Genomic DNA, 24,636 nt, shown 5'->3' on the forward strand with positions numbered 1-24,636 from the left:
TTTCAGAAAGAATGTTTAATTTTACCTTCCACTTTCATATAGTTTTTAAAGTTACGTATAAAAACCAAATAATATTTCATTTTCCACGACGTTTTAATATGTGCAAGAGGTAAAATTAAAAAGCGATAGCGGATACACACACTAATAAGCACTACTCAGTACTCTCACACCGACACAGCCCAGAAGGAAATGTCATAAAAATTGCCTAAATATTACTCCTTAAGACATGCTACGCTCAAACACCTTTAAATTGTGTGTACCTATAATATCATATTCATATATGGTCCAAATCCAAATGCTTGAAAATTGTTAACGGGATTTCGTATTATTCGTATTACAACAATATTAACGTCCGACTTTATTTGCAGATAACGAATACGATATTATATTGTAGTAATAATTACGTTGCTAGTTTATTATACGAAATTCCGATCTGCCTACTCAAAACCAAAACACAATAATAATAATATTATAGACCCTCCATCAAATATAGCAGCTCGTCCGGAATGTACTGTATTGGCCTGTGATAAATTTAATTATGCAAACCATGCGAATTTCCAGCACAATAATATGATATTCAGTCACTGACCATATTATTATTATAATGTCGAAATGTTTATATTTTTCATTGGTAGTTAATATTTTCGCCGTGTTTTGTTTTCAACGTTTCAATGTACGAAATAAATTCATTACTGTATGTAGATTGCTCGACTAAAACCCCTTAAATACAACATTCGTTGAGTAAAAATTATTGCGTGGTAGAATACTATTCACGTGTTTAGATAGGATTCTTTTATTATTATTATTATTATTTATTCGGACACAAAATACTATGAATTATATAACGACTAAGCAAATATTATTATTTTCATATCGTTGATGATTCCGATCGGCCGGAATGAATATATTATTGCTCAAACAGTTATAATATGGGTACAGTAATACGGGATTTATTAATAAATGAATTAACTTAATACATCAGGAACAGTATTCTTACATTTTTTAAAAACAATTATATTTTATACAATATTATTTTAATTAATTAAATATAATATTACCGTACAATATATTTGATTACATACTAGCTGACCCGACAATGTTTTGCTATTGTTAGATTTTATTATATATTATATTAAGCTGAATTACCTGGCGTTGTCCCTGTCTAAAATTAGCTTATTTTAAGCACACAAATTTGAAATAGCCGTAACCTACGTGAGTTGATACGCGCCTCTGTCACCATACCCTACTCTTCATTTTTTGTACGTAAAAATACGTGAAGTCAAAAATCATGTTTAAGTTACTATAGCAAGTCAGTTATCTCAAGTGAAAATCCATTTTCCGGTGGTGGGTTGCAGACGAAACGATGAGCTACAGTAAGTTCAATTTAGCATTTTTTTTTTCAATTGATAGGCAATTCGACTTCGTCGGTTCGTAGACAATATGCAAGCAGTATACTCCAGAGCTGTAGGTGACGTATAATTTGACTGTGAGAAAAGCTGCAAGGTTTTTACAAATAAATCCCCACCACCTATATATATATCAAGTTTTCATAAAAAAAAAAATATCCAATCATAATAAATGTTATATCTTCTGTAACGAATGACACAACCTTATAATAAGCCAATACTTATAGGTTGAATTTCAAGTAAAAGTATTACAAAATATTTACACATAAATTATTGGCTTAAACCTTTCATGGATTCATGTATTTGTTATTACATATTTAAATAAATCATTAAATCACTATATTATATAGAAATTGATTATTGTAATTTACATAAGCTTCCTTGTGACAGCAGTAATTTACACCTATCCGACCGGTCCCTCTCAGTGATGTCACTAAGAGGGGCAGTAACGCATAGCCCAAAATGTCTATAAAACCAGCATATAATTCCCAAAAATCCTTTGAAAAAAAAAAAAATAATAAATTGATTTATGATAAAACCCCCCACCTACATAACGAAAAAATTAAATCTTAGGGCCAAATTCAGTTCCATTACTTAAGTTACCCATCTGAGTACTACTGAATTTGCAGGTATACAGAATAAAAACCTAGGAAAAAAAAATAATATTGATAACGCAGCAAATGGATTGTATATTATATTTTGTGATTATGCTAATTCTTTGATTATATTACCACTGTTTTTTTTTCCGAAGTTTATTTTTCCGGGATTCGAATTTGCAGCATACCTTTTTTTTTCGTATGTCATCACTACATGGGAGTAAGGGAGTTGGACTGTGTTCACATGCCTTAGCCACCATGTAACATAATTTATTAAGTCAATAATTTATAAAATGTTGATTGATCTCACGTGCCGAAGTTGACTTTCCTTAGTGAAGAGGTTGCAGCATATCTACAGCTGATGACTACAACTTACTGTACTATTGTGATTTGTCATGAATTGTGATATTAATATAATATTTCCATTACCTACAGAGATAGACGAGGGAATCTGATTAGAACTTACTGAACTGTTATAAATAATCGTATTTTTTCAACCTTTTGTATATGATTGCGGATTACAGTAGTATGATTATGTTTGACGTGTAAATACTGCCTATATGTATTTATTTTATTGTCAATGTGTTTGAATTTTATCACCGCAGTTGAGTCTTAGCTACAAACATTTTGACCCTACTTATAATCTTCATTCCCTGCAATTTAAATAATTTGCAATTCTTCAAAAAAACTAACCACGCAAAATATAATAATTTATAAACTATAAGTGCTTAAATCATGAACTAAGGTTGATAGAAAATTGTAATATTGAATTATTTCTTATTAGTTCGTAGTTCAAATGTACAGAGTGATTCACCAAGCATGCTTAGCGGCAGCTCACCTAAATTGTTTCCATTAATAATTCATTTATTCAAATTCTGATTTTTTGAGTTTTAAGTATAGGAACCATATTTTCAAATACTTAGATTTTTAAACCATTTAATCAGTGTCCTGTAGTGATGAAAGTTTCCTTTTTCAAATGTTAACCTACCTAGCTAGTAGATGATTTTTTTGAAAATGTTGATCTATTTACGTATTCACGTGATGTTTACTCACTCTCATCTTTGAATGATCGACTCCAAATCTTTTCACTAATTTAGTTAATTAGGAAAACTTTGTAGGGTCCCCTCACACTTTACAGTCGAACACTGTACCGGATACCGACGAATACCTGTACGGATACCGACCAACGCACATCCGAGACTAGTTATAAGGTTATAAGAGAAATGGGGATTTATGTTTTTATATCCATTTTATTTTAATTGTCATGATATTATGTATCATATATTATTATGAACATTTTAAAATACAGTTGACTAATTTAATAATATATTATTATCTTTGTGTTTGATATATTTATGACAAAATATATGTATCATTTATACCTACAATAATATAATATGAAACCCGACACTTGTAATTGAACACCCGTGAATTTAATTTAAATAATTGTGCATTTTACGCATTTCTATACTATACGCTTTTTTGGCTAAATAGTTGTTAGTAAATTAAACAATAAAATTAGTAAAGTAAAATAGTAAAATAGTTAGTAAGTACATAAAACCATTGTAAATCTAAATTATAATAGGAATAATTATGATACACATATTGTATATAGTCTGAAACATTTATTATTTATATTAGGTATATAAAATGTAGGTACCTACTTAAGAGTGTAGGACAAAGGTTATAAATTATAATACTTATAAATTATAAAAACTTTATTATAATTAAATTGCTCATTATTTATAATCAAGCCAGATGAAGTGGAGAGTATATTATGTTGTTTTTATCGAGTTAATTAAATAACTTACGATGTGATAAACCATATTTAGTCATGTAATCATCGTAAGCGATCTTCAGAAAAAAAAGCCAATTATGCGTAGATAAGTCAAACTCAGTCAAAGTGGTTTAGCGCCGAGTGTGTGCAATAAACTTCTCAACTTTTGGTATTTGTCCCACATGAATTATATTTTAATAATTATTGCTCGAATATTTTATAATAAAATAGCTTTAGAGTTTAGATTAATAGCCCAAGACGCGTATGTATACCCCTGTAGTACATTATACATTATTAAACAACGCGTTGATGTTTGATTTTGTCCTCGAGACATAATAATAATAATAATATTGTACATAAATTATTACAAGAGCTATCACGAGGGGAAATCCTTGACGCAAAGTCCTCGAGTTTTGACAGTCACGAAATGCAACATTATTTCTAATTCAACAATAATAATATTATACAGAGTTCTAAATTCTTATAACATTAAACATAACAAGTTACAACCTATTCGTGTTCATATAATACGTTATCAGTTTTCAAAATCGTGAATTTTATTTGCTCAGAATTTTCAGCACTAGTAGAGCCGAAATGATATCCAACTTATGTATAGGCGGCCGACTTGGCCGAACGAACGTTCGTATTATTATTCACAATTGGGTCATTGAACCACACAATAATAATGTTGCGTTTAAAAACAGGCCACTGTACGTTTAATAATAATAATCATAATCGTAATCATATTAATGTGACAAAATATAACTTTTTTTTATGATTAAATGGCATTAAATACTTGTAATTCATAAAACACTCGTGCGTGTATGGACATTACGTAAAATATTACTGTAATCATATTATAATGCTTTATTATCTATACACTCGCGCATTGTCGATCCAGTCTAATACGAGCACGAAGTATCATTTTCAATATCATGTGGCTACGTAATACATTATATTATGTCTATATAACTAAACAGTCTACATAATTTATTACGAATCAATATAGATACACACTGCACGCTACACACAATTGCCTGTAATTTCATATTTATGCGACACAAATAGATAAAGTTATATTATAACGCACAAATATTTACAAGCCACACGTGATCACATAAATTAATTTAGGTACGTAGGCTCTATAAATTACGTTGACTTATTTTATTCGGAATAAAAACCAAAAGGAACAAAATCAAACATTATTGTATTTGATATTATTAAGTACCTATCCGAATAATTTTCAATATTTTAAATTATGGTAATTTATACCACGTAAAATGGCGTTTTAAAATATTATAATGGTATCATTTTATTATTATTTAAATAGTATAATAAATTAAATTATCATACAATATGTCTAATATTTGAAACACTCGACAAGAAAAGAAAAATGAGGTGGTTGGTTTTTTTCGTACACGATTTGACGTTTTGGAATAACTGCAGATGGTGAGATGGGAAGAAAATAAAATGAAGAACTTGTACTGCATAAAGTGGATAAAGATGAATACTAATACGTATCAGATTGTGCAGCTCTGGTCGTAAACGCATAAGGCGTTTAAACCCAAAAAGCTATTGATACTCGATGGTATTTTTTCAACCATAATATTATATGTATATTATAGATACGCATATACAGGGCGATTCTTTTATCCAAGAAAGCCCAATATTTTAAAAGCTATAAAGGCTTTTCTCTTGCACAATTACAAGTACTTAGTAGTAAATCTATTATTTTTTCAATTTTTTTATAAGGAGTCCATCTGATTATGTTTGTCCACTGCTTGTCTAGTTGTCTACTCTGCAAATAATCTACACTTTATAATATACCTATAATCAGTTACAATCATCTGACATCGGTTTATGACGTTTCGAAATACTCCACAAATACCTAATATTCTGCTTAAAAAATATAAAATTAAAAATGTATGTTGTCTTTCGATTTTCAAAAAAGTACACAACATACAAAATGATGATGATAAAAATTGTAACATTTTAAAAAGAATGTATTTGTGTTCTTCGATAAAATAACCACCCTGTATGTATCATAGCGTGCTGCTGTAAACGTCGTCTTTGATGATACACAATCATATTTTTTATTCCCAAATATTACGTCAATGTCTCCAAAGGAATTATTGATGAGTTTTTTGATATTTTCCATCTCTCGTTGTCTCAATAACGGGTTTAGCCATCTATCGTACGCTGCAGATAATATCGGTACCTATATGTGTGTAAAATACCTGCCATTGAAATTTTTGACTCTATTCGACTACAATAAATAATAACGTCGTATTGTAACAAAAGTATCGAAAAAAAAAACCACGTGGTGAGTTTTGCCAGCACCCACAATGTCGAGTAACCAGGCAAGACTCAGGTCAAGACAGGCTCTGTTGTGGTAGCGGTTTCGAGATTTCCACGATTTCGAGTAGTAGGTCCGTAACTTTAAGGTCTCTGTAATGAATATTGTGTTTGATTTGGATTCAATATAATAAATCGAAAAACGATTCTGAGGTAAGGCGGGTTTCACTCTATTCCTAAGAATATTTTATAAATTATTTTATATTGGGTATAAATTATTGGTAAATGGTAATTTATTTTTGGTAATACGGTTGGTTGAACTATTTTTACCAAGAAAACTGCATAATTTTATATAATGGTTATTGTCATATTATGTCAAATACTCTTATATTATTGTTATTAACTTATTAGTAAAAGACAACAATGCGTACCGCGAAATCATAGAACAATGTCCATAGGTTCGTGGTAAAAAAAACTTAAAATTAGTCTGAATAATTTGAACATATTTTCAACGTATAAAGATAATATTAATATAATATTATACAGTATACACTGTTGATAAGTTTAAAGTGTATACGAGTGATATTGCTTAAATTAATTACGGTACTTAAATAGTTATATTCCTAATCCCCCTGATCAATATATTTCGTTTGAATATTAAATTTCGTCGAAAATTGAACACCACATGCTTATTAAAATAATGGTATCCTTGGTTTTTTTGATATTTTGAAATTGCTATATATATATAATATGAATAAATGATCAACACACGAGGAACTTTGTAAAACATTTTATATCTTTTAAACCGAGAGATTTAACATACTGACAAGAATAAATCTTATAAATCAGTTGTTTTTTTTGTAACCAATTGTAAGTTATATAAATATATAATGCAACTAGTAATTACTTATATTATACAGAGTGTATCTTATATTCTTATGTCATTGTACGTGGGTTTTTTTTAACGACTATGGATCAATGACATAGAATTTCATTAAAACGAAAAAATACGTATTTCTTTATTTTTAACGGCCAATTTTTTCATAACAATTTCAAAATTTTTAAACACGCAAGTGTACCAATAGCAAAATCAACTTTATTTTTTCAAATGGTAACTACTATATTTTTTAATGGATTCTGTTAAAGATTTTTTTTCTGAAAAATTTGATAGTCAAATCATCAATTTTGGTTCGCTAGTTTATTAACCTAATGAAGAATTCAAATTAATGCTATTGTAAGAAAAGTATGATAGGAAAAGTACGAAATAAAATGTAAATGTCCAAAACTAAAAAATATGAAGGGTTATGAATTTCAACTTCTAAATTCATACTTTGCATGCAACATCTACCAATATAGGGAACCTATATGGTTCAAATTTCAAGTTTCCACTTACAAGAAGAGCACCACAAAACATTGCACTTATTCTTTCATTACACAATTTTTTTTAATCCACATACATACCTAAAACATTAATATCAACAATCGAATTCCATTTACCATTATTACTTTAGCCACCTAATAAAGAATCCAAATTTATGATATTGTAAGAAAAGTAACTGTGAAGTAATTAATTACGATTACCTATTAAAATAATAATACTGATTTTGATGATTATATGTTAAAATAAAAATAATGAACTATGTTTGCCAACAATTTGTTTATGTTTTTTTTTTTTGGGGGGGGGGGGGAGTATCATTAGATTACTGATTAAACTACTTAAGTGTATAAAAATAGGTAGTTTTAAGAAAAAATTATTTAGCTTTTGTAAATTATACCTATATCAATTATTTCAATTAAAAGTATTAATGCATAATATGTTAATAAACTTTAGAGGACCATAGTTAAACTATCGAACCAAAATTGATAATTTGACTATCAAATTTTTCAGAAAAAAAAGCTCTACCGGAATCCATTAAAAAATATAGTAGTTACCATTTGAAAAAATAAAGTCGATTTTCCTATTAGTACACCTGCGTGTTTAAAAATTTTGAAATTATTATAAAAAAATTGCCTGTTAAAAATAAAGAAACACGTATTTTTTTGTTTTAACGAAATTCTATGTCATCGATCCATAATCGTTAAACAAAACCCGCGTACAATGACATAAGATACACCCTGTATATGAAAATAATAATGAAGTAGCTATATTATAATGCCATCTAAAGTCATTGGCATTTTTAAGTAGAACAATATTTAATAAATTATGATGCATGGTTTTTTTTTTAAACCGTTATTGAAATATTAAATCATGGCAAAAACTATTATTAATTTCTTATAACGTAATAGTTATGTTGCTGAACAGTATACTAGGTGACATAATTATAATCTATGAATTTTTACATAAAAATATTAATGTCATATTTTCAATGTATAGAGCATGTAGAATACTCCTACGTATCACATTATATGCCTCTGGTTGCAGGATAAATAAAATTAATGTATGATTAAAGCAGGAATCAACTATATTACCTATCTCTCCCGTGATCGCAGAGTAGGTTCCCAAGTTGATTGAATACCTATCTATACAATCAGTTAAATCAGACATAATATGATTATTCAAAGTAGATAGTGATTAGTGAATAACATGGAGACGCGTTAGATATATCAGGCAAATAATAATTTTTAAATAATAAGAAATAGTATTTGCACGTGGTTTAATGAAAGTGGACAGTGGTAGTGGTAGTGGTTGTGGTAAGGTCACTTGTTAGACTAGGTATATTTTACGGTTTTGTTGCCCGTCGAGTGCGTATGTATTTTGGCAGTTTAGTTTTTAACGACAATTGCCATATTTAATATTATAATATCTCGTGTCACGGTATTTGTCGTCGCACTCATCCGAAAAGGCTCGATCGATTTTAATGAAATTGTTTTGTATATTTTTTTAGGTATGAGAATAGGTCGTAAAGTATTTTTCACCCTCCAAGGTCCAACCCGGGGAGATGCTCAAACGAGGATTTTGAGATTTACGGTGGAAATTTTGGTTTATAAATGGTTGTCACACGTAGTCGGATTGGCTATCAGAGAGTCTGAGTTGTACCCAAAAAGAGTAGTAAATATATAGAAAAATATTTAAAGAATAATCTTCTCTGAATTTCATGGCATCACCTATATGCACCATTTAGAATAATTATAGAACGCTCCTACAGTCCTATGTATCACATTGTTGCTGAATGCTATAAATAAAAACTAAAAAGCATTAATACTATGATCAAGGCAAGAGTCAACCGTGTTGTATGCCTATCTCTACAGTGATCACAGAATAGGTTCCCAAGTAAATTTAATACCTATATATGCCGCAGACACGCAGTCAATTCAGACATAATATGATTTTTTAAAGTAGTGAATAACAGGGGACGAGTGCAGGTTGCTATAGCAATATTATGTTCCTACTGATTTCAATCTGTAAAAAAAAATCATTGTAAAAACAATAGGCACTTTGCAATCGAATGAGAAAAAACAATGTACTATTATTACAGAATATGACTTTTTTATCATTAGGTAGTATAATATTATATTATTATAATACCTAATTGCAATCTTATCAGTTGTTGGTTGTTTTTTTTTTTTAATAGGGTTTTACTGTTTATACATACGTTTTTATGAATGCCAAGATTATTTTATACTATAATATGCTATTATATACTATACTATAATAGTAGGTACTATTAGATTTAAAAATACAATAATACGGTCGAATTCGCGTAGGGTGGTCTGTTAGATATATAAGTTCTCACTTCTCACCGAAGTTTGACGTTATGGTTTTTTTAAAATATTATTATAGTATATAATTTATAGTAACAAACTTTCAAGTATATTTTTTTAATTTAAGATGTCTAACTTTAGTAGTTATTCATTAAAATATTTAATAATATACAGTTTAAAAAATGAATAATTTATTCACTATATTATACGCTATTCAAAATTGCTTAGACCACCCTATAGAAAATACGAGGTTGATCGTACCTAATGCAATAAATTAGTAATTACTATCGCGTAGTCATTATATAAATAATTAGTAATGTTAAAAAAATGAAATTCACGCTGCGTTAAGAAATGTTCCTTTAATAGTTAACATGTATTAAATAATTCGAACAGAAATCGGATGAAGTATTTTTCAATATAGGTGCCTCGTGTGTATTATATTATAAATCTCAATATAGGTGCCCATATGAATAAAAAAATAAAAAATATACACATAAGATATTTGTTACAACGATGCTAGAAGTGTTATAATAGTACACAAAAAATTCCAAAATTATATCCATTGTTAATGCAGTTCAAATTATTTATACTTTGAATATTACTTTTAATATTTGGTAGTATTCACCGGTTAAATTTAATTTGCGTAAAATTAAAGTATTAATGTATCTATTAAGTCATGGATTGTAAATAATTTATGATGGCCTGCAGTGGTTTTACATTTTACAGACTGGTTCTAAGAAATGATGTAAAATCTAAATAAAGATTTTTGCATCAAACGTATTTTTACGGTGATCACAGTTTATAATAACTCTTTTACAAAGAAGTCGTATACTAAATAAATCGTTTTGGAAAGTTAATCATAAATAATCGTGATTTCAAATTCTTTTAAATACCATCTTTAATCGTATAATATATACAATATTGGATTGTCAATCGATATATTTACCAAAACTACATAGGTATACCTTATATATATCATATACACAATATACCATATTTTGGACTGGAGTTTAAACATTTCGTGTACCGGCCGCTGCTATAATACGCGTACATTGAATTAACGACATGATTCTTTTTGATGTTTCAAAACCAATTTCCCGTTGTCAATTTTCAATCCGCCTGATTAAGTTTTTATATTTTGAGCAGTTAACCTTGCCCGTGCGCACTGCGTGCAGACTCGCAGCAGTTTGGTATAACATAACCGAAGCTACAGTGATGTCGATCGTCGATGGCCCGTATTGTTATTTTTTATGAATCGCCAAATAACTGTTTCAAAAATGAACAATATCGTTCAATTCTATTAGCACAATTTATATTGTATAACACACGTGATTTTCATTCAATACGACTGATTAAAGTAGGCATCATGAGTTGTACTGTTGCTTCGTGATTAAAAACAAATATTTATAGATTCATCACAGACTTCACATATTAATTAACATTTAGAAAATTATTATGATGATAACACCCGTTGGTATTGTATGTCTGCAAGCTACATCAACATGTTAAAACCGTTACTCTTTGTAATATCATAATAGTGTTCAGATTTACAATTTTTTCAATTCGTTGGAACTTAATTGGGAAACCAATGGGTTAATAATTGATATGAGAAATATAATTGATTTTGTTGATTTACTCGTGTCATCACGTGCTACTTCGGCAGGTACGGTATATGAAAAATTGATTTTTGTTTTTCTTAAAATTTAAGTTGATTACCATTTACCTGTGGGTTGTAACCAATAGATTGAGTGGTGGCGATGTAGTAAAACGATCAGAATATCATATTATTTTAATTTAAATAAGTCTACATCGACAGTTAGTGGTTACATAAAAATTATAAAGCAACATTTTAATATTAATAATATTATAATATATTTATATCAATCAATTTGGGGCTATATAACATATTAATTATATTAATTATAATAAATCTTCCCATTAGTTAACGAATAATTTTATTTCGGACATAATATAATACATATTTTACCGTGGGTAAATACTAAATATTATTCCCTTATATTATTTTATATTTATATATGTACGATGTACCTAGTACCTATAACTGCATTATAGCTGCAGGTATTATAATAGACGTCTAGACGAAAATATTTTTAACATACAATATGAAATTGTGATCTAATTATAAATTTATACTACGTATATTATGTAATTTAGTAGATGAATGATAAATTTAAACTCCAAAGGTCGAAATAGGAACTGAAATTCCGATATATTGTGATTTGTGGAGGGCTTGGCCGTCGTGATAATAGGTAAACATTTGGTTTTCCTATTCCTCATTAATTATTAATACATTATTAAAATTTCAAGAAATGTTTGACCCACAAACCAAGTTCCCCTTACCTTACAATATCGTATCCTTTTCCCTACCTATATAATGTACGAGTACAGTATACAGTGGAACTGTAGTACCACTGCCGTGCCACACAGAGATTTGTAGGCTCCGGCGAATGTGTAATATTATGTGGATCGTGTTTCGCGTCTGGGTTAGGTTTGGTGGTGGGAGGGGTGGTGCGGAGATTTGATCGTGTAATTTATTCGATTAGTGTCGGTATTATTATTATTATTGTAATAATATTTTTGGTGGACTACCTGCCCATACCTGTCGTGCCTCCTACCTGCCCATACCTGTCGGCTGGACGGACACGCCGCCGTCGCCGCCGTCGGGGAGGTTCGTGTACCGTCGCCGGACGCCGAACCGAAATCATCTGCTTGCCCGGCCGGTACCGCCGCCGCCGCAGCTGCACGCGCCACGCACCGCTAACGGCAGCAGTAGTGTAGACCGGTCGTTGTCGTTGCCGTTGTTGTTCTTGTTCTTGCAGCAGTATTAGTGTCGAACGTGACTGAGTGCGCGTGTGTTGTCTTCGTGTCTGTCCGTCGTCAAATAACGAAAAACGAAGCTCACAAATATTGTCATTATTCATTCGTATTATTTTATTATTGTCGTGGTCGCTGTAATTTTGTCGCGCGGAGACCGAGCCGGTCGGGCCCCGGGAGCATAATTCGATCGATAACGCCGTTTCCGGTTCCCCAACAGTGCAGTGGCGGCCATGCGTTTGACGCCGTTGTGCGATTTATAGTGTCGGTGGTGGAAGCTCATCCCCTCTCACAACTAAAATTTTAATAATTAATTATTGCATATTATATTCGACGACGAATTGTTTAGTACCGACGAAGAACAATTTAGTAGCTCCGTTGCCATTTATTACCATTTTTTGTTTCGCGCGAAACGCAGTAGCAACCGGACATCCGGAAGCTGAAATGACCCGCAGCTTTTGGTCGCTCGCTGTCGTCCTGTGCTTGGCGCAGGCGGCCACCGCTAGCGCGCCTTCTTCGTGTTACCGGACGTCCAACTACTTCCGGACGCATTTCAACGACACCAGCTACGTATTGGAACAACCAGCTGTATCAAGTAAGTGTTTTAGTGCCTAGGGTTTCGCTTCAAAAAATACATTAACTAGGTATTTAAATATATTATGTTATTGTCTCGCTCGTCACCACTCACAGTCAACTAGTGCAACCTGTGATGTGCATCTGCTTAAATAGTTCACAATTATAGGAGAGTGCAATAATAAGGGGGTAGGCTGTGATGGTGACGAAAATTCCCTGAAAGAAAAAAATTAGTACAGGGGTGGGTTTGTTCTTCCCCTGACCAGTGATACCAGAGCTACCCACACCACTGTAAACATATTATATACAAACGTACCTACATCATGCCGGGCACGTGCCCGTTTATATCGATTCGTCATTCGCCGCGGAATACAATTAACTCCTTTGATGCTGCCAAATCTGCCGTCGTATAGGATAAAGGGGGTTGTGTATACGCGTACAATATTTTTAAAGGGTGACACTATATTGCGCATTTCCGGCCCCTCCACATATACACGCAAGGGCGTGCGTGCGAGTGCTTGTTTTTCATTTCTCTCCCTCTTTCTGCAGAACTCTGTATATTTATTGGACGTTCGCGCCACCGACTTTGAAATCGATTCGATCGATGCGTGGACATTCCGGGCGCGCGCTGATGTTCGCTTTTTTCAGATGCATAACAGATACAAATATACATTTGTATGGTGCGCATATGTATAGATATTTAAACGAAGATATCGCGATGTATCAGTTCAGGCACGGCTCCAGAATTTTTTCCAGGGGTTGTGGAGTGGAGCAGATGATTTTGGACGTGGGCAAGGTTTTTTCAAAACTTACAGTGATTACTCAAATAAAATATTTAATTTAATTTAACATAACATCGCTGTAGTAGCACACATTTAACTTTTGTTTAAAATACTCTACTTAAGTAGTTTTTATATAATATTCAAAGTTCTATATACATAATTCTCAAATATTATTAGGTAATATGTATAAACTTTTGAATGTTTAATTATTTTTTTTAAAAATACTACACTACCTAGTACAACACTCACATTGACGGTACTCACTATTGATGTCTGATACACAGTTTCAGTGTGTCACCGTATTGTAATGAGTACATATAGGTAAGGCCGGATTAAGGGGGGATCTAGCCGGGGCAGAAGCCCCGGGCCCTCTCAAGTACCAAAATGAAAGGGGCCCAAACAATTTTAAGCTGATACACATTTTTTAGTGATTTTAAAGAATAGTTTTCCTATATTTTAAAAACCATTTTTTTTATCCACAAAAACAACTAAATAGTAAATACCTACAAAAGCACTAATAATATAATGTACCTTCCCGTGGGTGTAGCGAGTGGCTTTTTAAAGCATGTCTTGTCAAAAGAGCCCATATGAAATTTCAGTCCCGGGGCCCAATAGGTTTTTAATCTGGTCTTGCATATAGGTATAGCCGTATAGGGAGTAATAAAAAATGTATACGTGGGTACCTACCTACAAATTTTACAAAATAAGTATAACAATAATCTTATAATTACGCGTCCATGCCATAATTCTTGATATTTACGTTTTACTTGTGATTGATATCAGTTTTGCAGATAATTTTCGAAAGGTAAACTCAATATTATCAATAATTAATATCACGTTTTCGTAGGTAATATATGTATGAAGTCGGAACACACGTTTAAACGTTCTGATGCATCCATATACAGAGAAATATACCGATAGTTAACTTGATTAAACTCTGTAATGGGATTCACCGATAGTTTCGCTCAGATTTTATCAGTTCGTCGGTCATTCCACTATTTGCTCCCGTTCTCGATTAGTTTCCAACGTAGGAAATCGAGTAGGAAATGTATGAAAGCACGAGTTCTGATTTTATGAGTACCAGTCAAGTAATGGTCAATTTATAGATCGATAAAAGTAATATACAATGTTAAATCTTATCTTAATGTATTTAAAAATAATCTACTGGTCTAATTGTAAACATCAATTGTATGTAATTGTTAAATTTAATGACATTTATTTATCAATTTACGAAAATAAGCCCAAAACAAATTAATTGAAAATGTTCTCTATTATAAAAAATGTGTAATATATAATATAGATATTAGGTATGTTGGTATGTATAATATATGTTTTACTTTAATTTTTAACCTCCATTGAGAGAAACACATTTTTTTATTCTCCAAACAAACAACGTTGAAGTTTTTAAGAAAATAATGCCTTCATTTTGTGTAGGTTATTCTTAACTTTTGCACTAATTTTGACGCTTGTTATTATAGTTTATGATTATTATATAGGTACCTTATTTTATTGTATGTAGACAGTAGACAGTCTAATTTATAATATATATTTAATGGCAACATGTACGTCATAAATGACTAAACAAAAAATAAACCAAAAAAAAATCTTGACATCAATTTATTATTTTTAAATTTTAATATAATATGGTTTATTTACAGTATACTTAATAGGATGTCAGCGTCCTATATGTTTTTCTCACGCGCGCCTCATGGACAATTTGTGCTCAGCGGGACCGACTCCTGGTTAATTTTTAACATTACAGTGAATTGGTATCATATGGTATTTCAAATTTAAAACGAGATTATGAGACATTTTTATTTGTAATATTTTACATACCTAATTGTAAATACGTATAAAAATTAAAATATGGTATAAACTCCACTGTACAAACATGGATAATGTTCTTAACTTAAGTTTGTTAATAGTTCAATTCAATCTAAATACTAAAGTTAACGACACAATAGGTCGGTTCTACTGAACGTCTTGAACGCGAATTTACTATTTGATGTGTGGGCCCGAGATAGAAAACAAATAGAAGGTATCAAATCTGACATCCTCTCAATACTTTCCGATATAATTTACACAGTAGGCATATATTTATAATTTTTTAAATCATACGGCATGTACGTTTGTTTATAATATACGCGTAATACGTAGGTACATGTAAAATAAAACGTTAACAGACGATGGTTGTGATATCACGTTTGTGGTATACAATATAGAGACCACAAATTGGATTATAATAATATTATAGATACATTGATCATCAAGTCGATTTGTACAGGTTCAAAACAATCCAACGGCAACGACGCGAATAGACGCAGCAGTATAATAATGTATAATCCTCCTATTATAATAGTATAAATAGGTATATTATAATAATGTTTTGTATCGTTTATAACGAGTAATAGAAAAATATACTAAATGGCACATTATGCCAACGCAGCTTACATCGTTATTAACAAGAATTTAGCGCTGCAGAATAAATAAAAGAACTAAAAGACGACGATAAAATATTTTTTTCCACAAACGGCTTAGGTATTTATATATTATGACGTATTTTTTTATTTCATTAGCGATATTTTTTTATGTCGTTCTTATCTGCTGCTGCTGCTATGCTCCCTCCAACCACCACCGGTTTTTCGGTGTAAACAATTCGTCCTCACTGAGGTATGTCAGGAACGAAACGATCCATGTGGAATGTCCCGGTCTCTCGAATATATATTGGCCGTGTACCCCCCGACGGACTAATAGAACGGAAAAGGGTTGTCTCCGGAATGGCAATATAACTATAACTGGAAATGGGAGATAACCAAACTCTGGAGTTTATCTGACTTTACACATACGCGCACGACACACACACCTCGTACTATAAAATGTGTATATTATATAGGTGGTTGTACCTACATACGTTGTAAAATACAAATTTTTGTTTTTATAAAATAAATAAATAAAAGTATCGTAAAAGATACAATGCGGCGGACGATAGACGCAGTAAATCAACAATGACGAAAACGTCTGAATACATTTTAATGGACAATAAATGATGGAAATATCATTGTTATTAGATTCATGATAATATTATGTAGGTACAGAGCCATAATTTAAAATTTTACAAGGCCCTGGAATAAAGTATAATATCCTTTTTTTCAAAAAATAGAAGAAAAAACCTTTAAATTAGATTACGAGGAATTGATAACAGCATATTTTATACGTAGGTATAAAGCTTATATACATAATCATACATAATTTTAAAATTAAAAACTATAATTTTATTTATACCTATAAAATAATACACATGGAATTTCTTTGAAAATAATATTTTTTGGGTAGGTATAGCTTTTAATAAGCTTTAGTTTACAAATAAGTTCGATGCATGATAGCGGTAGTCACTTTCGCAATAATTTGAACTAACATCAGGATCAGTCTTACCATATTGTGTGGACCCGGCTTCAAATACTTAAATTATTACGTAACTACGTTAGTATAATTCTCTATTACATTACCTTTAACGTTACTATTAACCTTTACTATTAACGTTCTTTATATAATTCAATAACAACAATGTCACATTTATTGCAATCATTTAAATATAATTCTGGAAATTTAAAACTGTTAACAATCCTATCTTTTAATATCACCAATCTTATACGAAAATCTTAAATTATCACGTAAGATATTAAATTTGGTTAATAGTATATTTATCTTGCTAGCTATATAACTAATCTTGGCTTTATTATTTGGAATAATTGTTGCTATCGTAATAATATCGCCTTTTGATTACGTATATACATAATATGATTCATCCAAACTATAGTTCCTATACTTGCGGGTTGTTTGAATTCGAATGAATACAATTTAAATTTTAAATTATGTTCCTGATAAAATACAAAGATAATACTTAAATGTATTCTAAATAATTACAATGTATAAATATTTAAACACATTTATTCAAGTATTTAAACATTTTAAACTGCTCTTCTTATGAACCCTGGAGGGTAATTTCAAGTGGTTTTTTTTTTAAGGTTTGTGAGCAACAAGTAACTGAATAATAATAATACATTTAACTCTTCTACGAACACACAAAATAACGCTTCTGAATAAAAGCATTTCTTAACCACTTTATAAAAAATTACTAAATAAACAAAAGAAGGACTCTTTTGTCTGCCTTTTTTAACTTGTAAGTAATTTATGTAATTGATTAATTTTACATAAAAGCATTTATAAAGGTTTGTTTTTATACAACTTAACACATGGATGACATATTTTTCGAAAACCATACATTAACCCGATCAAAATGAAAATTTCTGACGAATCGATTAAGATATACATTGATGCATAATTGATTAGTTATTATGTTTGTTGGTATGCGTAAAAAGTAAAAGCTGGTTAAACGCTGCTGTAAACTAATTATTGTTACAACAAAATAGTTTTATTCAATTATTAATATTGGCAAACGCTAGTATACTCAATATCTAATATATTATTATATCTATATAATTATTTTATAATATTCATCAAATCAATACAATTCAATATTCATTAATACCACTTTCTATCAAGTTAAAATAAAATATAGTGAAACTTTTAAACTCGGTTTTATGGTCTACATTCCTGAATAACGAACGATTGTGTCTTGGATTATATCATGCAACAAATATAATAATTTAAAGAAAAATTAAAAATGCAGGATTAAAAATACGATTTTCTGTTAATTACTTACTTTAAGTCTAAACATATCAAATATTAAAACCATATTATTATCCATTCTATATAATGTACAAAAAAAAAAATGAAAACCATTATCCAGCTTACTAGTTACCTATAATTGCTTCATCTTTCATTTATAATTTATATATATATAATTTAATAAAAATTCATAAAATTGTAATGAATGTTGAAGATCTGTTGGCTTAATGAATAAAATATGATAATATTGTCTATTTAATATTCCTTAAATTCGTACCTGAATACGATGCATGATGATTGAATGATGCCCGCTCTTTGATACTTGTCGTCGACAATCATAATATAATTATATACCTTCAAATGTAAACCTAATGCAATTACGGATGTTAAATGAAGAGTATTATTTCCCCCTTCGCCTTACCCTGTGATGTAATTAACGCCAAGGATCGTATTAATACATATATTATATATATATCATACGATGGGAACGATCGTTTTTATTATTATGTTCTCCGCCGTCAGATCCAACTGGAATTTTGAACACACATTTTTTTTATTATGATTATTTCATATACGCACTGAGTCACTTCGGGGCAAAGTGAAAATCGTCGCAATTACCACTAAAAGCCGTGTACACGATTTTTTTTTTTAAATGTTTTTTTTTTATTCCCATTTTATTTGATTGGCCATTTTGACACGTCATCGTGAAATTACACACGGATAGCGCGCGCAATAATAATAACCGTAATGACGGAATGTTTTCTCGTGTGTACGTTATAATATTATATAGGTACGTATATTTAATATTTACGCGTTGAAGGGCCGCACTATAGACTGCTGCAGCAGCAGCTAAGAGCTGTTTAATGGAACGGACGCTCGTGGCCGTCCAGTCACGTTCTCTGTATGTATATATATGTAATATAATATATAAACTTAAACATAATGCGTGCGCGCGTGTATTATAAATCTCTTTCTTTCATATATATGCGTATCTTATACGACGTGTCTCTTACGCGCGAGCAGTGGTTTTCCGGTGTCGAAAAATAAGTAATAAAATCGTACTCTTCGTATAATTGTATATAGTGTCTATAATATAATAATATTTATATTATAATATATTGTGCGCATTATATCATACGTGTTTCGGGTGTCTCGCTTTCGGTCCGTACCTTATACACTGCAGCCGGTCCATCATCGCTGCCCGTTTCGTGTCGGCCGTGGTTATCGGTCGCAGAGATCGTATATGAGACTGTACGTGTACGCGACAGTCGTTTCGTACACGTCGGATCAGCCGACACGTATATACCCTCCGTGGACATATTGTACATTTGTGCCTGCGCCATCATATACATAATATATAAGACGTCGTGACGATGGTGTGTGCCGAAGATAAGACCGAAGTATAGACTGCGCCTGGACCGCGATAGCGCCGTCTCGGCCGTGCGACGAGATGAAAAATAATAATAAAATATGTACAATACCCATCTACATAATATTGTTCATTATCATATATATATATGTAACCTGGTCGTCACGCCGCGTAACTGTAGGACTGTTTAAAAAACAAAAACCATACGATGTATATACCGTCGTCTCGTGTTTGTCTTTCTGGTCTGTTTCTCACAAAACGTCATCGTATTATAGGACGACGACGACGACGACGACGACGACGACGACGTTTACTCGATCTGTGAAGTGTTGCGTGCAAATCTCAAGATCTCGACTCGTGGCGTATAATATAATATATTATACATAAACGGTTTTGTATTTTGTTCCATCTTCGTTCGTTCCTGTCATTATAAAACTGGCGCAGAGTCCAGTCTTATGTGTTCATCATCTGCAGCGTTATATTATGTAGGTACCAACAATAATAAATTGTTCACTGTCGCCAGGAATACGGATTCATCGACTGCATTTAAACGCGTTTACCTACATAATTATATTACGATACGAAAACGATATACTTATATGTGAAATCCGGTTATCTGCGAGAAAATTGATTTAAATTGGAGCGCTTTGTCTCGGAACGCATTTGTTATTATTATTATTTATATGTGTCGTTTAGTGACATTAAAAAATGATATTGTGTTCCAACAAAAGATTTTTAGATATCATATTTGTAAACAGTGCGCATGTCGTTGAATAATAATGCTGGATTACCGAACAATTTATTATCTACTGTGATGTATTTAACGTCCCTGTTGCTATAACTTATCTACAACTATAGGTACGCGTATATTATATCTATTATACGTATATAGGTATGTATATATTTGAATGAGAATTAGAGTGCTTTCTTTTTAGAACCGTTAAACATTTTGTTATACGAGATAAGATGTGAGTTATGTTTTTGAACATACAAATCATACAGGTCGTATCTATTTAGATTTGGTTAAACAAATTTGCTGGTATAGTAACGTTTTTTTTATCGCTAATCGTTATCAATTCGTGTATCTCATACGTCATGTTTTGCCTCTTTTTTTCGTAATCGTACGATCATCGAATCCAATTGATCACGATGTATTGAATCTCGATCCCAGAATATATTAATATGTTGTACCTATACAAAAATGTGCTCTAGGGGGTTCAAGACCCCCCGCCCCTCCAGAAACAAAAGATTTACGTCCAAAAATGTATCTACCACCGGAAACACATTCTTCCGGTCACACTCTCGCAGTTCGTCCTGCGGTCCAACGTTTATTCGTTCCCTGAATCCACAATAGGAATTTCGGCTCCACCCCGTTCTCACTGTTTTTGGGCGTGCCACAAAATACAATCAGCATATTAATAATAAATACCGCATTAATGGCCGAGGTTATTGAAGGTCCGGTAATATAATATACTCATCACGAGTGCAGGCTGAAAAGACGGACATCGTCGTAATGGATATACACGCGCTTATATATAATAAATACACGTTTTTTTCCTACTCTTCCACCTCCTTCTTGTGTTTGAACACCGCACGTTCAGCCGCGTGGATACTGGACAGGTATATATATATATATCTATAGTGTATATACGCACGGACCATGGGAGTCCGTTCTGAATACCAAATCTCTTCCTTTCTCTGTCTGCGTATTTCGCTCAGTCTTCATCACTCTATCTCTCTCTCCCCGTGGATACGCATTGACCGTAATGGTGAATTACGGGCCAACATATTGAATGAGATTTTTCAGTGGTATTCATTAGCCGCCGTTATTATATCATATATACATATTATTATACACACCGCCGGGACGTATATACAGAACGATCAAGTGTGACGCGAAGTGATCGCATCCGTCTCCCGCGCGTTCGCCTATACATGTCTGTATAATGCTATATATATATCAAACTTACATTGAAAATCGTTGAGAGTACAATTTTTTACATGTAATATTATGTATATATAATATAATCTTCACGATTTAACACGTCAATAGAGACGAATAAAATAAATAATGATAATCTATACTATAAAAGATCCGCCATAGTTATATATAAAACATAATATATATATATACGTACACGATTTGAAATAAGCGCATTGATACAATTCATTGCAATTATATACCTGTATATAATATGCTAATTATGCTTTTTTATTATCTATGAATAGATTATAAAGAATTTTGAACATGAATAGAATTCGCTGCTGCAGTATATTATAATATTATATTTATCGTAAACAATTTTCGAGCGCGTCGAAAGTGGATATTATATACTATCACACAGAGTTATACCGCATTATAATACGTTTCTATATTTGCACCTAAGACGCGGAGGAACCTTTTAAGTTCGGACTCAGATGGAACAATCGCGAAGCGTTAGCGAATAGCTTAAAAGAAATGTGGAAATTTGTGAAGTGCTCTTTTGAACATTTCCCTAGCGGTATATGGTCTATCATATTTCTTCAAAAAAAGAACACACAAGCACCGCACCGCCTTGCACAGCAAGAGAGCAGCCCATTGAATTCGTCTGCTTGCAGCAAAAGGGATACATAATAATATATATTGTTATACACGTCATATACATATATAATAAACATCGCGTTTTAAACAACATGATTTATATATATATATACACCGGAGATTATTGTGCGCGCAATAGTATCTATATATATATTATATCATGATCTGACGGCGTACCCGAGTTCTCTCTCGCGGGGTGGTCGGCGGCGGCGGCGACGGAGGTCGTATCAAGACCTAAAGATAAATTCCTCGGGACCATAAAAAAAAAATAATTAGCTCGTAAACCTCAATTACTGCGTGTTCATTGATCGCACTGCGTTCGCTCTGTATATTATATATATATATATATATATATAATATATATAATACATCTATGTGTGATTTTTATCCTCCCGCGTGTCCGTAGCGTGACCCCTCTCCGCCTCCGGCATCATTTACCGCACATATTGTCTAGTCATCCCGAGCCGGTCGCTATATACACTGCAGTATATTATAGGTATATAGGTATAATACGCCTCGCGTACACAAATAATCTTTTGTTCCCATAACTGCATTTAAACACAATGCTCGGCGGCTCGTCTTTCTCACTCGGCGTGCGTGGACGGACTGCAGCGCCGCCGCTCCGGTTCCTGTCGTAGTACTAGTAGTATATATAATATTATATACATTGTATATTTGTATATACATATATAGAACTTATAGTATATAGACTTCAATGCTTATATATAAATCTTATAAGATACTGTGTTTATGTGTGTGTATGTGTGTGTTCGTATATATATATGGGTACCTAGTACCTACGTCTCCGGGCTCCGCGGAGATTAAATCATTACACCATCATTACATATTTGAAAACATTAACCGTAACAAATGACAATGGGCGCAGGCATCTAATGGAATTTGACCGAGAAAACGATGGGAAAGTCATCGGAACGTTTTTTTTCCTTATTTATTTTAACTCTGTTATTATTAGCTATATGTACTTTTTTCACTCTTTTGGTTGGTTTTTTTTTTGTTCCTCTCAGACGACGTTTATAGGGTGGTCCCGACACGCGTCACATTATAAATGTATATTATACTCGTTTATGTATCTATATATAGCGCGTTGTACCACACGTCTATTGATAATGCGCAAAATCGAGAGTTTTCGTTACGTTATATGCGGTCCACCTGCTTCGGTTTTATTTCCAGACTTCCAGTCGATTTATGTTTATTGCCCTATCCGGTTCTGAGTGGAATAATATTAAAATACCACAGGTTTCGTGTATAACGGACACATCGCGACAGGGTCCGGTCCCCCCGTTATATTGTACAGGTGGTTATAAATCACTAGAACATTAATTATATACACCCAATCGTCGGGCTCGCTGGTGATTTTCTCAAATTGTGTTGATACACCTTGGCTGTAATCGTCTTTTTCACCAACAGTGTTTCTGGAAAATATGTTAACATTGCACTAAAATTTAAGCCTCGAACAAGCACCGCGGATTTAAACGGTTTTATATTACTGCGATTTCGGGTTGGTCTATCGTACATTATTAAATCTATCAATGATCCATATACATTATACAATGATGACAATATAATATTATTACGCATAATATACTGTGCGAGTGTATAGTAATATAACATTACTATCGACTATTATATTTTATTATTCAAGTGTTTTTAACACCGTTTAAAGAAAAACAAAATATTTCCTCAAAAATGTCTCGTAGGTATTATGTACCTACCCTTTATTTTTGAACTTGTTTTCGCTGTTCCTTGCAGTGTACATAATATACTATACGTTGATATTCGTTTGTTAACTGTGTATATTATATTATTATAACGTATGCGTGTTTCCATTCAAGTGGACACTAGTCAACATTTTCACGGTCCACATGATTTAAGAAGGACCTCTGGTGCATTGAATGGCCGCGTCGAATCATAATCGCGAGGACACATTAGTGTTACATGGCAGTTTTCTGCGTAAAGAACTCGAAAGAAAATTATTACAAACAGCGGCGTTTAAAACGTTATTATCCGCGA

General features: G+C 31.9%; 1 protein-coding gene across 1 annotated transcript in view; it reads left to right on the plus strand.

Moving 5' to 3' along the window:
- The first annotated feature begins 12,542 nt into the window (after positions 1-12,542).
- LOC100168053 (glypican-6) overlaps positions 12,543-24,636 on the plus strand; it is a 58,920-nt gene continuing 46,826 nt past the window's right edge. The window contains exon 1 of the mRNA XM_001948865.5: positions 12,543-13,206. Within this exon, the coding sequence (XP_001948900.2) occupies positions 13,056-13,206 (151 nt within the window). The 5' untranslated portion in view covers positions 12,543-13,055. The remainder of the gene's footprint in view (positions 13,207-24,636) is intronic.

This window comes from Acyrthosiphon pisum, chromosome A1, assembly GCF_005508785.2.
Source record: "Acyrthosiphon pisum isolate AL4f chromosome A1, pea_aphid_22Mar2018_4r6ur, whole genome shotgun sequence".
NCBI classification, from domain to species: Eukaryota; Metazoa; Arthropoda; class Insecta; order Hemiptera; family Aphididae; genus Acyrthosiphon; species Acyrthosiphon pisum.